Source organism: Ranitomeya imitator, chromosome 7 (genome assembly GCF_032444005.1).
Source record: "Ranitomeya imitator isolate aRanImi1 chromosome 7, aRanImi1.pri, whole genome shotgun sequence".
NCBI classification, from domain to species: Eukaryota; Metazoa; Chordata; class Amphibia; order Anura; family Dendrobatidae; genus Ranitomeya; species Ranitomeya imitator.
Window position 1 is genome coordinate 34416815 of NC_091288.1, and position 15438 is coordinate 34432252.

Below are 15438 nucleotides of genomic sequence, written 5' to 3' on the forward strand. Positions count from 1 at the left end.
TGAGAGCCAGCAGGAGGGTGTATACTGCAGAGGAGGAGCTGAGCGCCAGCAGGAGGGTGTATACTGCAGAGGAGGAGCTGAGCGCCAGCAGGAGGGTGTGTACTGCAGAGGAGGAGCTGAGCGCCAGCAGGAGGGTGTGTACTGCAGGGGAGGAGCCGAGAGCCAGCAGGAGGGTGTATACTGCAGAGGAGGAGCTGAGAGCCAGCAGGAGGGTGTATACTGCAGAGGAGGAGCTGAGCGCCAGCAGGAGGGTGTGTACTGCAGAGGAGGAGCTGAGCGCCAGCAGGAGGGTGTGTACTGCAGGGGAGGAGCCGAGAGCCAGCAGGAGGGTGTATACTGCAGAGGAGGAGCTGAGAGCCAGCAGGAGGGTGTATACTGCAGGGGAGGAGAGAACTTTCTGTGTATCACTTAGTGTCAGCCTCCTAGTGGCAGCAGCATACACCCACAGTCTGTGTCCCCCAATGAGGCGAAGAAGAAAAATGACCACAATTCTCTTTTAAAAAAATCTTAGGAAAAAAAGTTGGAATTCAATGGATGTTCATAAAGCTAATAGAAGAAATCATAGGATCATATGTCCACAACAGGTAAAAAAAAATTCAAAGTTTTTTTGAAAAAATTAAAAGTGAAAAAAATGAGACAAAACCTCTTTACCTTACTTACAGTATATTCCTTACTTAAATAAATAATAAAAAATGTACATGACTGTTATCATTACATACGTTATGACGTATATAATAAAATTAACATGGTATTTATCCCGCATAGTAAATTGAAAAAAAAGAAACCTTAAAGGGAACCTGTCACCCCGTTTTTTGAGATTGAGATATAAATACTGTTAAATAGGGCCTGTGCTGTGCGTTACTATGGTGTATGTAGTGTACCCTGATTCCCCATGTATGCCGAGAAATACATTACCAAAGTCGGCGTTTTCGCCTGTCAATCAGGCTGGTCTGGTCAGGTGGGCGTGTTCACAGCGTTCTTTTCTTCCCCAGGTTTCCGTTGGTGGCGTAGTGGTGTGCGCATGTCCAAGGTCCGGATTCCCTGTGCCCACGTGAAGACACAGCGCGCGATCTGCGCTGTCATTCCTTTCATCGGTGCGGGCGGCCATCGGCAAACTCGGCTTTGGGAAAATGGCCGCCGCGATCTCTTCTGCGCACGCGCGGCATCCCGCGGCCATTTTCCTGAAGCCCCGTGCAGCAGAGCACTACATCTGCGCACGCGCGGCCCCAGGAAGATGGCCGCCCGCACCGATGAAAGGAATGACAGCGCAGATCGCGCGCTGTGTCTTCACGTGGGCACAGGGAATCCGGACCTTGGACATGCGCACACCACTACGCCACCAACGGAAACCTGGGGAAGAAAAGAACGCTGTGAACACGCCCACCTGACCAGACCAGCCTGATTGACAGGCGAAAACGCCGACTTTGGTAATGTATTTCTCGGCATACATGGGGAATCAGGGTACACTACATACACCATAGTAACGCACAGCGCAGGCCCTGTTTAACAGTATTTATATCTCAATCTCAAAAAACGGGGGTGACAGGTTCCCTTTAAAAATCAATCCCAGAATGGCTGTTTTTGGTTGATCATGCTCAAAAAAATTATATTAAAAAATATTTTGTGCACCGAAATGAGTACAAGAAGTGCTACAAGACGGCTCACTTTACCTTATTGTTATCTTCTGCAATCTCAACTTTCTTAAATGGATGTTTCACTTGGTTCTCTAACTGATGACTGAATTCTTGTACTGTCTTGATTCTTGAATCAAGGTTAGCGCATATCTAATAGAAGGAATAATAAAGCATATTATGTATATAGACTGATATCCTATAACCTACTTATAAACTGGTATAAATGAAAAAAATATTCCATAAAAGTATTTAGGTGACCTAGTATTGCCCCTGGAATATGCGAGGCACAGATTATAAATTATAAACTTGGAATAATTCTAAATGCCTTTACTAACGTGACAGGTGGCAAAGTGCTTAGTGATAGCAGCGCGGTCCTGTAATAGGAGCCACCGGTGTAATAAGGTCTTTCATGACATTTTGTCCCTCCTAAATATTCCCCCATCACCTGTGACTGATATTATTGAGAAGTGGATAGAATCGCAGCAACACAGCCACGAAGTGGAGACCACAAAACATTACAGAGCGGGGGGCCGAGTGCTGAGGAGCGGAGGGCAGAAAAGTCACCAACGCTCTGCTGACTCTATAGCTGCAGAGTACAGACTTCCTCTGGTATTACCATCGGCACAAACACTGCGCCCGCGACGGGAGCTTCACGGCTGAGCAGCTTCATGCAGCCTTACATTACCAAGTAAAGTACTGTCGGATGGAGTGGTGTAAAGCCGCCACCACATGTATTCCCCCACAATATAATTCCACACCGGTGTAAGTATATGTGCATATATATATATATATATATATATATATATATATATATATATATACAGTGGGTGGCGGGAAATGGGACAATACAATAGACATCATTCCCCCACACCTGACTGGACACACCTCTCTTTGGGCTTGGGGTAAAATCTCACAGCTAGCGACATGCTCTCTCTTATTCCACCGGCAGTATGGTCTAAGTATACTTCCCTGTAACCCCTACTTAACAGGCCTTAGGGATAGCGAGTGATAGGCAGGTGGGTTGATATTGCATACGAATTTGGGTAATTTGGGTTTTGTGGGATAATTGTGGGTTTAAAGGAGTGACATTATTTTGCTATTACTGTATTAGGGTACGTGTCCACGATCAGGATGGCCGGCAGTTTTGTCGGAGCTGCAAACCCGCTCTGCGCTAAGCTCCGCCCCCTTTCTGGGCCATGATGATGCCGGATGTGTTCATAGCACACATCCGGGATCATCGCACCCCACCATAGGGCCCTGAGTTATACCTTGCGGCGATGCAGCGTCGCCGCAAGGTATACGGACATGCTGCGATCTTAAAAGACGCGCCGCGCATCCGTTGTCGCAGGGCCGCCACGTGCGTGTTACCACACATAGTGGAGATGGGATTTCATTCAATCCCCTCCACTATGCTGTAACATCTGGACGCTGCGTGTTTGACGCTGCGGCTCTATGCAGCATCAAACACGCAGCGTTTCCTGCACGTGGAAACATACCCTTAGTGTTGTAGTACCATTATTTGTGTGTATATATAAATATATATTGTAGCGTGGCTAAAGGTTGTATAGTCAACGAGAGATATGTGTCACATAGGTGGCTTGTCGCTGTAACATAACCCTGCCTATCTATGTGTGTTTCAGGACCTGTGGTGATGTCGTAACCACATGTCTAATCATGTGATGGGTTCCTGGGTGTGGTTAGTCCTATAAAAGAAAGGCTAATGTTTAACACAGCAGATATGTGTGTGTTAAGGCTCCAGGACTGAGCCTGAAGGACTGTACACTTGTATTTTCTGTTCCTGAGCTAAAGGCTATTTGATTTCTGTTATCTGCTATGTGGTTTATGGAGCAATAAACCCTCTGAACTTTTAATGGAACGTGCCTCCTGAGTGTCAGCCGTCGCACCTGAGCGAGTGAAATCCCTACAATATATATATATATATATATATATATATATATATATTCACCAGCTTGGGTATAAACATATATGTATGTAATAGACTGTAGACTTGTGTGTGTAATAAATATCCTTTATTGGTACACTGTTTTGTCTCAGTTAGTATATAGTATAAGGGACATATAACATTAAGGCCACTAACACTAAGTGGTTATTAATAGTCGAGTTTGACGTTAATAGTTAACATTGGAACCCAATAGAGGTGCAGGTAAAGTTCCCCCTTTAAGAATTAGACTTTTATCTGGGAATCTTTTTCCCTTTTTCACGCACACTTTTCTGCCTGGTGTCTTATGGATGAATTTGGGTTAGGCTAGGTTCAGATTGCGTTAGTGCAATCCGTTTAGCGCCTAGCGCTAGCGGATTGCGCTAACGCAATGTGATATAAAGGGGTCGCGGTAACGTCTCCGATCTGCGAGAGCGGGGAACGGACCGCGGGCGCGCCTCGGACGCTGCAAGCAGCGTCCGCGGCGCGCCAGAAAACACCGGCGCTTTGCCGTGAATGGGCGCGCTAACGGACGCATTGCACGGCGTTAATTTCGCCGTGCAACGCTGTCCGTTAGCGCGGTCCCATTAACGCAATGGGAACCCAGCCTTAGGTTAATGCCAGGAGAACGTTACCCGCCTGACTGCATTTAGCCAACTGTAAATGTTGGTGGGGGAGTGATAATCATATGAGATTTTTTTTCAGGGGTCAGTCTGGGTCCCTAAGTTCCAGAGATGTGAAATCTAAATGCTGCAGCAAATCGATATATCTTGGACAATTGTAGTCTCCAACTTTGCAGGAACAGTTTGGGGAAGGCCCTTTTGTTCCCTATTACTGTGCCCGGTGCACAAGGTCCATATAGGCATGGTTGGGGGCATTTGGGTAGATGAACTTGACTGGCCACATAGAGCCCTGATATTAATCTTATCAAACACCTTTGGTATGGACAAGAAGGGACATTGTGAGCCCGGACCCTCCTCCAACATCATTGTCTGACCTAACAAATGCTCTCCTGGATGAATGGGCAAAAACTCCTAGAGACACCTCCAAAATCATGTAGCAAGACTTCCCAGAAGAGTAGGAACTGTTACAGCTCTAAGGAGGGAGGGACTTAAGGTACCGTCACATTAAGCGACACTGCAGCGATATAGACAACGATGTCGATCGCTGCAGCATCGCTGTGTGGTCTGTTGTGAATTCTGTGGCTGAATTCACTCCTGTGGTCACAAGTGGTACTGCAGCTTCTGAGCTTCCTCCCTCAGGTGTTCTGGTGAGCTCGTTGGCTGCTTTGTTATTTAACTCCGCCTGATTCTGTCTTCCTTGCTCCTGATCAATGTTCCAGTGTTGGATCTGAGCTTCTGGATCTTTCCTGTGGCCTGCTGCTCTGCTTAGATAAGTGCTTCTTTGCTTTTGTTGCTGCTTTTTCTGTCCAGCTTGTCAATTCGTTTTGCTGGAAGCTCTGAGACGCAAAGGGTGTACCGCCGTGCCGTTAGTTCGGCACGGTGGGTCTTTTTGCCCCCTTTGCGTGGTTTTTTGCTTTAGGGTTTTTTGTAGACTGCAAAGTTCTCTTTGCTATCCTCGCTCTATCTAGAATATCGGGCCTCACTTTGCTGAATCTATTTCATCCCTACGTTTGTCTTTTCATCTTGCTAACAGTCATTATATGTGGGGGGCTGCCTTTTTTTTGGGGTATCTCTCTGAGGCAAGTCAGGCTTGTTTTTCTATCTTCAGGCTAGTCAGCTCCTCAGGCTGTGCCGAGTTGCATAGGTAGTGTCAGGCGCAATCCACAGCTGCCTTTAGTTGTGTATAGGATAGGTTCAGGTTTGCAGTCTACAGAGATTCCACGTCTCAGAGCTCGTTCTATTGTTTTTGGGTTATTGTCAGATCACTGTATGTGCTCTGATTTCTGGCACACTGTGTCACTGGATTGCCTACATAACAGTGGTCGCTGGAGAGCTGTCACAAAGACAGCTCTCCAGCGACCAACGATCCCGAAGTCCCCGGGTAACCAGGGTAAATATCGGGTTACTAAGCGCAGGGCCGCGCTTAGTAACCCGATGTTTACCCTGGTTACCGTTGTAAATGTAAAAATAAAAAACACTACATACTTACATTCCCGGTGTCTGGTCATGTCCCTCGCCGTCAGCTTCCCGCACTGACGTCACCGCTGTGCTTTACGGCCGGCGCTCACCAGTCAGTGCGGGAAGCTGAAGGCGAGGGACATGACCAGACACCGGGAATGTAAGTATGTAGTGTTTTTTATTTTACATTTACAATGGTAACCAGGGTAAACATCGGGTTACTAAGCGCGGCCCTGCGCTTAGTAACCCGATGTTTACCCTGGTTACCAGTGAAGACATCGCTGAATCGGCGTCACACACGCTGATTCAACGATGTCAGCGGGTGATCCAGCGACGAAATAAAGTTCTGATCTTTCCCCAGTGACCAACGATCTCCCAGCAGGGGCCTGATCGTTGGTCGCTGTGACACATAACAATTTCGTTAACGATATCGTTATGTGTGACGGTACCCTAACTCCATAATAATGCCTATGTGTTTAAAATGGGGGTCATAAAAGCGCCTGCCGGTGTAATGTGTAGGCTTCATTGGGGCCTCTGTGCATCCTGCAGTGATTTGGTATTGTAACCATGTACTGGTAAATATGGCCTTTTTCAGTGATGTGAAAAGTGTAAAAAAAAACAAAAACAAACAAGTTTGTGATACTCTGGAAGGAGATGTTTATACTATACTACATGGTGGCCCGATTCTAATGCATCGGGTATTCTAGAAGGTGTTTAAATTCCACGTCAATCACTGACAGGCGCAGTCCAGCCACGAATTGGCGCGGGATTTCAACCATGCTTCGTTGATTGGTCGCGCCCGGCCGTCCACGACCAATCAGTGACATTAGCGCAGGATTTAAACACAGTGCGCGACAAATCAGTGAAGCGGTGTTTAAATCCCGCGCCAATGTCGCTGTTTGGTCACGGCCGGGCCGGGCCGTAACTGCGCCTGTCGCTGTCATCTTGGGTCATTACCGCAAAGCATTACTAGGACCGGAGCATCGCGAGGAGCGGGAAGAGCTGCCGGGGACGCCGGAAGGTGAAAATATCAAGATTTTTTTTTTTTTTTATTATTTTTAACATTATATATTTTTACTATTGATGCTGCATAAGCAGCATCAATAGTAAAAAGTTGGTCACACTTGTCAAAAGCGGTGACGGACCCGGAAATGCTGCAGGCAGCGTTTCTGGGTTCCTCACAGAATGACGGCACATCGCTAGCGCATGCCCAGTATGGCATGCGTTGGCGATGCGCCCGGTAACAGAGTTAATGGCAGCGGTAACGGACTGCGTTATGCAGTCCGTTTAACAAACTGCTAAAATGCTATGTGGGCGCTGACTGGAGGGGAGTATGGAGGGGGACTGACTGGAGGGGAGTAGGGAGGGGCCAATTCGCGGCCGGACTGTGCCTGACGCTGATTGGTCGCGCTCAGCCAGCCGCGACCAATCAGTGACGTGGGATTAACACTACTTAAACACATTGCAATGAGGTCGCTATCGTTTATAAGGTGCCAGGAATAGATCTGTTTGGAATTCACTGTAACTACCATATATGAGGCCCAGAATGCAAGGGAATGAAGAGAAAGAAGAGCTACATTACTCCTAGGTTGGTTCACTGCACTCTCATTTCTCATGAACCAAAGTATGTATAGTCCGAATTTTAGTATAATAGATCGTCTTTTTTAGAAGTTACAATTTTTCCAGGTAAAGTAGCAACGGAATCCCCCTGTATAAGATTGCGTTCTAGGGTGGACACAAGATTTAGGCCGGGGTCACACTTGTGAGTGCAATGTGAGAAACTCGTAAGAGTCTCTCACATCAATACCCGGCACTACCGCCGGAACTCGGGGCTGCATAGAAATACATGCAGCCGCACGCTCCGGTCCCGAGTCCCGGGTATTGATGCAAGAGACTCATGCGAGTTTCTCGCATTGCACTCGCAAGTGTGACCCCGGCCTTGGATTAAGAAATGCTTACTTTTAAGATGTGCTCCTCAGCTTTTTTACTGTTATTGGCTCCACCCACACCTGGCGATGCTGTTAGTCCCAGGATTTGTGGAAGCGGGACCGTTGGTTCTTCCGACTTAACCAACCTCTTATTCTTCTTTTTCTGTTGCAAATACCTTATCATGATGTTGTTATAGACATCACCCTTCTGAGTATGGTGACACTCATCAATGATGAGGAGGGAAAAATCTGAAACGCAAAGGCGGAATGAGTTAAGTCAAGATACAACAGTCAACAGATGCCTACACCTAAGGGAGATGTTCCATGAATAACATTAATGATAATGTTACAATTTGGCTTCCGGTCACACCACTCCACTGAAACTGCCCTAACTAAGGTCACCAATGACCTCTTAACTGCCAAGAGCAAGTGACACTACTCTGTCCTCCTCCTCCTGGACCTGTCGGCTGCCTTTGACACAGTGGACCATTCCCTTTTATTACAGACCCTCTCATCCCTTGGCATCACAGACTTGGCCCTATCCTGGATCTCATCATACCTAACAGACCGGACATTCAGCGTCTTCCACTCACACACCACCTCCTCACCTCGCCCCCTATCTGTCGGAGTCCAACAAAGTTCAGTCCTAGGGCCCCTGCTCTTCTCCATTTACACCTTTGGCCTGGGACAGCTCATAGAATCTCATGGCTTTCAGTATCACCTCTATGCTGATGACACACAGATCTACATCTCTGGACCAGATATCACCTCCCTACTAACCAGAATCCCTCAATGTCTGTCCACTATTTCATCCTTCTTCTCCGCTAAATTTCTGAAACTTAACATGGACAAAACAGAATTCATTGTCTTTCCCCCATCTCACGTGACCCCCCCAACGAACCTATCCTTTACAGTAAACGGCTGCCCACTCTCCCCAGTCCCACAAGCTCGCTGTCTTCGGTGTAATTCTTGACGCTGATTTCTCCTTCAAACCACATATCCAAGCCTTTTCCACTTCCTGCCGACTTCAACTCAAAAATATTTCACGAATCCGTTCATTCCTCAACCAAGAATCTGCAAAAACCCTAGTCCATGCCCTCATCATCTCTCGCCTCGACTACTGCAACCTCCTGCTCTGTGGCCTACCCTCGAACACTCTCGCACCCCTCCAATCTATTCTAAACTCTGCTGCCCGACTAATCCACCTGTCCCCCCCGCTATTCCCCAGCTTCTCCTCTCTGTCAATCCCTTCACTGGCTCCCCATTACCCAGAGACTCCAGTACAAAACCCTAACCATGACATACAAAGCCATCCACAAGCTGTCTCCTCCATACATCTGTGACCTCGTCTCCCGGTACTTACCTACACGCAACCTCCGATCCTCACAAGATCTCCTTCTCTACTCCCCTCTTATCTCCTCTTCCCACAATTGCATACAAGATTTCTCTCGCGCATCACCCCTACTCTGGAACTCTCTACCATAATATATCAGACTCTCACCTACCATCGAAACCTTCAAAAAGAACCTGAAGACCCATCTCTTCCGACAAGCCTACAACCTGCAGTAACCCCCGATCGACCAAACCGCTGCATGACCAGCTCTATCCTCACCTACTGTATCCTCACCCATCCCTTGTAGATTGTGAGCCCTCGCGGGCAGGGTCCTCTCTCCTCCTGTACCAGTTATGACTTGTATTGTTTAAGATTATTGTACCTTTTGTTATTATGTATACCCCTCCTCACATGTAAAGCTCCATGGAATAAATGGCGCTATAACAATAAATAATAATAGTGATATAGTCACACGACAGATGAATCGAGGAGGTCCGAGTGCTGAACTGCCCACTGATTTTGAGTATGGAGGGACAAAACTTCTGCGTGTGAATAGAGCCGTAAATAAGCTGGTGACGGTGCATGCTCCATTCACAGAGAGCTTTAGACCCCCCTGGTTTTGAGATTTGTGGGGGTCCCAGTTGTTAGACCCCCCAGCAATCATACCTTTAATCACCTTTTCTGTGGATAAGTGATACATGCTGTTTATGGGACAGTAACAGTAGCTGCCCTGTAGCACAGACAGACCCCCTTGCTTGTCTCCATGCTGTCATTTTAGAGAAGTTCTTCTTAAATCGTGAGGCTAAATTGAGAATTACACATAACGTGGAGAAATCGGGTCTGCCAGTGCGAGATCTGTTTTTTCATTAGGACCACTGGGTTCTGGCTACTAGAAAATGGCCACCAGGGGATAACCCACTGTGCTTAGATGACATATTTAAAGGGGTTGTCTTAATAAAAGTTTCTCAGAAGGAAACCCCAAAACTATTAGCCAAAATTGATCCTACGCACTGGAGAAACTCGGCATCGTTCATAATATCCAAAGGCAATAGGAAGTACAATGTGGACGTCATTCATTTAAGAACCAACATACCTGACAGTTTGACACCTTCTTCTTCATCGTCTTCTGCCTGCATTAAGGAATTTTCCAGGATCTGGGCTGTACAGATAATGATATCACTATTCTTCACTGTTTTAGGGAATGAAATCTTCAACTGGCTGTCTCCACTAATTTTGGTGACACAATAGCGATCTCTCATGTGTGGATGGAACTCATTGCGGAAATGCTGGTCAACCAAAGGAACCTGCGAAAAATATCAACCTTAGTGGTTTGGGTCTTCAGCCTCTCACATTTATAGCATGCTCATGATCTTTGCAATAATCTCCATCATGTATTTTTTAATTTAAGTTTTTTATGTAAGATTATAAATAACAGGACAGAAAATAAATTTTCTAGTTATACCTTGTTCACCAAGACGATAACTTTTGCTGCCAAGCGTTTTTTATTTCTTTCGTCCAGATGGTTGCGTGCGATGTACACCGCTACCCTGGTTTTCCCACTTCCTGTTGGCAAGCATAAAATGATATTCTCTCCATCTAAAGCAGGCTTGGCCACTTCCATCTGGTAATCGCGAAGTGTCATTTCAGGGACTGGAGAGGACCGGTCTTCGCTCATCCTGTGCTCATCTTCTTCCTCTGTAAATGAGACATGAAGGCATTTTCAATAAGATGATTCTATCTTAAAAATGTCAATGCTATCATGTGCAAGGTTGGAAGTTTCCCTCACCCACGTCCCTTACATAAAAGCTCTAAATTGGCTTACGATTCTGGAATTAAAAGATATCTTTAGACTGAGGATACCGCTTGAATGGAAAAAATGATTATTTCATATATTGGTGTTTACTATTACTTAATAAAATTACACTAAGGGTCAGTCTGAAATCTTCATTGCTTTATTCTGTTTGCAGCCTGCTCTGAGTTTCAGATTTTTCTCATGTGGGAGTATTTCTCCCAGTAATACAGGCTGGACGTCAGGTCTTCGTGTATTTAGTGTGCTGCTGTCTTCATTAGCTCAAGGATCAGCACAGCTTCTATCCCGCACTTATTTCCTCTTCATGTTCTTTCCTCATTGTATATAGCCTGTTTACTCTGCTTTCCTGAAATACTGCATATTTTGTACAACACTCTCCACCTTCCTTCTGCTATCTCTAACATAGAGAGAAGGGAGGGGAAGACCAGAGAGCATTTGGAGATCATGACGGATTTCTTCACTTTACAGAACACTGAAATAAAGGACCTATATACAGTCTGCCGCAACTAATTGAGAAAATTACTTAAAAAGAGAGTCTGCGTCTTCAGCCGGCCTCTCTCCACATCACTACGGTTGATTGACAGGTCTCTCCTATGTGTGCACATAAAAAGAAACCTATCAATCAACTGGAGTCTGATTCATGCTGACCGTCCTTTGGGCAGCATGAATTGAGTGACAGATTCCCTTTAATCTTTTTATCTTAACATGGCTGCCTATCTATAGGGACCTGTACGTCAACGCAAACTCATAACAACCGTATTAGCCTAAAATGTTATCAGAAGCAGATACCGCCTTGAAGTGGGAGAATAAACCTATATACAACTCAAACCTTTTTATGTTAGGGGTCCTTACTCATTAGTAGCCAAAATATACAGGAAAGATATATATCTTTGTACCGTGTTAGCCAGTACATATTTAGAATTGAGAGTCCTCAGTGGTTGATACTCAACCACTGAGGACTCTCAATTCTAAATATTTTTTTAACCAAAATATAATAATTCATCCCTTTTTCACTTTACATATTATTATCGGTGCTAAAAGTTTTAGGGGAGAGCTGCAACCTTACATCTGACTTTAGTGACCTGTCTGTTCATTGGAAGTGTTGCTGCTGCTAAACACTGACAGCGGCAAAAGGATGGTAGACTAATCTGTTGTGGGCATGAGCTTTCCGCTGCATTGTGCATTGACATTAACTTATAAAGGACGCACGTGGAATTATCACCCCCACATTATCGCATACTGTATCCTAGGCATGAAATGAGTCATACAAAATCATGAATCCTAGTAGTCTTCTGCACTATTTAACAGGCTCAGTGCTTAGCACAACATATATAGGCCACACAGCTTACAAACATGATCTCTCTTTCCTACCTGTGAAGAACTCGTAGGTTAAATGGTTATTCTGAATAGTACAAGTTATCACCCAGCTACAGGACATGTCCCATGGGAACATAGCGGTAACAGCGCATTGCCACCCCTCCATTCATTGCTGGGTATCCACATTCGGGACCCGGTCCTACTCAGCCCTTATTCACACTATATTTTAATACTAGAGGTTTGGACCTTCCCGATTTGGGTACACCTTGACGCTGGTGGGGTGGCTTTTATGCTTTTTTTTTTAAATGAAAAACAATGTTTACTAAGTACCCTATGTTATTTATATGCACAATTGCTTTTACTTATTTATTTACAGCAGGGTCTGTGTTCGTTTTGTTTCTGTCTTAGGTTTTGTCTGTTTACAGGTCAGTGTGAACATGCTCCTTATTTTGCACTTATAGCCCGGCTCATCAAGAGAGGAGATAGTTGAGCACAACGGACAATTAATGGAGCTGCAGTGTCCATGTGTGGCCACTGTTACTTTTAGACATTGGGATGTTTGAAATAACCATTTTGGTGATGTTAATATTACTGTCCGTTCATTCTTTCCTCCACACTTCTCCCTGTCTTCATGCTTTTAAAAGACAAAATAAAGGGGATTTTTTTTTTTTTAGCAAGAATGATGAGTGCCACCCTTTTTCTTCTCCTGGACTTTAATATTAATTAGCGTTGATGGTTGTGTGCCACTCCACAATATTTCCTCCGCAAAGTTCATTGATAATTAGATTTCGGACTGTGCACTGGATCTTCTCCTCCCTGTCTGTAATTCCCCGGCTCCTCCGCTGCCTCCGGTCTTTGAATGTCCGCTCACTGCTAAGATTTCAAAGAGAGGAGTTAGGTCATTCATAGGCTGAAGGCAGGTGGAGGGCTGGGAAATCGCAGACGGGGAGGAGAAGACCCAGTGCACAGTCCGGCCCCTGTGCACCGAAATCTAATTAGCAGAAAACTTCAAATGGAGATTACTGAAGAACAACAAATCGGATTTCTTCACCAAAAGTATCAATTTAATCTGCATTATATCGGCATGTCTTTACTTTATATTGAAAAATCGTGATGCCAGATTTTCTTCAAAATAAAGCTATCCAAAAAAAACAAAACACATTGCATTTGCAAAACTGAGGAAATAAACGTTGAATGCTGAATAGGCAAATGCACTTGTAAAAACAAGTCCTGAAAGGACACAGGGGTTATATGGAGAGAACTTGGTACTTAACAGGAACTGCTCCGGCTAATTATGAGGCAGCACAGTAAAAGCCTCCTTTAGTTTCGTAACTCACTTCTTATAGACATTTTATGTTATTTTGCAACTTATCCCACAGTCTGGAGACAGTTTTACCAGATTAATTCTTCACTGTTCATATTAATTACATTTATTTATTTCCAGTGGACGCTACATAAGTAGAAAATATATATAACGATAGGGGGAACACATTTTTTTAAGAGTTATGTCAGACAACTGTTCTTAATTAATTTTTGGATGCTGAATCCAGAAATGATCTCAGTTTTTCTCTATCACGTCAAGTTTTTGAACTATAGGATTTTTGTCTTCTCAAAACTATGTAAACTACTGTACCTAAAAAGTGTTTTGTTTTTTTTATTAAATAGTACAAATATGAACAAAAAATAAAATATATAAGAAATAGGCATGACAAAGTTGTGACTACTCTTACAAGTTGCCACGTAGCTCTATATGAGTCGAATTGTAATCAGATAACAAGTCTTATTACAGATATCAGTGCAATTGTGCTTCTCTGGCAGGTAAGTTGTGTAGGAAAAACTTGACGTGCTAGAAAAAAACTGACTACATTTTTGGAATCAGCATGCCAATTTTAGCATAAATCAGCTCAAAAACCTAACTCAACAGAAAATGTTTTTCAAGTTGTTCCCCTGTGTAGTGAATTGAAGGAAATGTTTCTCGCCTTTCTCCCCTAAGGCCAGTCTCACACGTCCAGATAATTCCGGTACCGGAAAAATCGGTACCGGAATTATCCGTGTCCGTGTCTCCGTGAGCTCCCGTGGTACATCAGTGTGGCACACGTACGGCACCGCCCGTGTGCCGACTGGGTACCACACGGAGCGTGCAGGAGACAGCGCTAGAGATAAGCACTGTCCCCTGCATCTGGTGCTGAAGCCGCCATTCATATCTTATCTCCAGCGAATGCTGCTGGAAAGAAGATATGAATGGCCGCTTCAGCATCACGTGGGAGGGACAGCGCTTACAGTAGCGCTGTCTCCTGCACAGCACACGGACTGCACATGGACAGTGTCCGTGTGCGGTATGTGTTTTACATGGACCCATTGACTTTAATGGGTCCGTGTAATCCGTGCGCTCCCACGAACACTGACATGTCTCCGTGTTTTGCACACGGACACACGGTCCGTGAAAACACGCTGACATGTGTAGTGACACATTGCTTTCAATGTGTCTACGTGAGTCAGTGTCTCCGGTACGTGAGGAAACTGTCACCTCACGTACCGGAGCCACTGACGTGTGAAACCGGCCTAAGATCTAGTTGTTTTGCCTGCACAAGACATCTTTCTTATCCAGATTCTGCCACAAAAAATGCTTGAAAATGCTCAAAAGAATGAAAATTTCTGTGTAAACACAACTTGCTGTTCTTATATTCAGGCTTTTGAGCGTCTTTTAATCACCTCAGGGTTGTAAAAACATAAAATGGCTAAAAGAAGTGACCGGCTCATTGTTGAACTCGGTGAGCTCATAGGCTTAGGGTATGGTTTACACGATGCATTTTTGCAGAGTTTTTTTTGTGAACCAACATCCGGAGTGGTGGCAGGAAAATTTACAATATGCACTTTTTTTGTTGCATTTTTGCCACATTTTTACATTAGATTTTTTACTGTTTCTACTTTTGTTATATGTATAGGTAAAAAACACACCCTTTGGTTGTGGCTGTGGCTGTTGAACAGCCCTGAGACATGCAGCCGCGGGGACTGGAACATAGTATTTGAGCACGCCGAAGACACTCAGTTAGCACTTGAAAATGGTCAGATAACACCTTATCCCAGCACGCTCGCTCATCAATACATAACATCTAACATAGTTTGAACTGATGAACGATGGAATCATCAATGCATTAGTATTAAGTTTTACCAGGTTCCCTGCAGAGTTTGGGGCTTTCCATCGACTTGTTTACACTTGCATCCAAATCTAAAACGAAACAAAAAAAAAAACAAAACATAAAACACAAGAGCATTCCGAGATGACCTTCGGAGAGGGGTGCAATTTAGTTTTTGCTTTGTGTTAGTTGAGATGGGAGAGATTTTCTATGTTCCCAAGTCCTGTCCCCTTTTCCCAAAATCTTTGTTTCTTAATTC

At 44.7% G+C, this 15438-nt stretch overlaps 1 protein-coding gene across 1 annotated transcript in view; it reads right to left on the reverse strand.

Moving 5' to 3' along the window:
* IFIH1 (interferon induced with helicase C domain 1) overlaps nucleotides 1-15438 on the reverse strand; it is a 60448-nt gene that overhangs the window by 35298 nt on the left and 9712 nt on the right. The window contains exons 4-8 of the mRNA XM_069733052.1: nucleotides 15215-15271; nucleotides 10378-10610; nucleotides 10009-10219; nucleotides 7614-7831; nucleotides 1671-1784 (exon numbers count right to left, since the gene is read on the reverse strand). Of these exons, the coding sequence (XP_069589153.1) occupies nucleotides 1671-1784; nucleotides 7614-7831; nucleotides 10009-10219; nucleotides 10378-10610; nucleotides 15215-15271 (833 nt within the window). The remainder of the gene's footprint in view (nucleotides 1-1670; nucleotides 1785-7613; nucleotides 7832-10008; nucleotides 10220-10377; nucleotides 10611-15214; nucleotides 15272-15438) is intronic.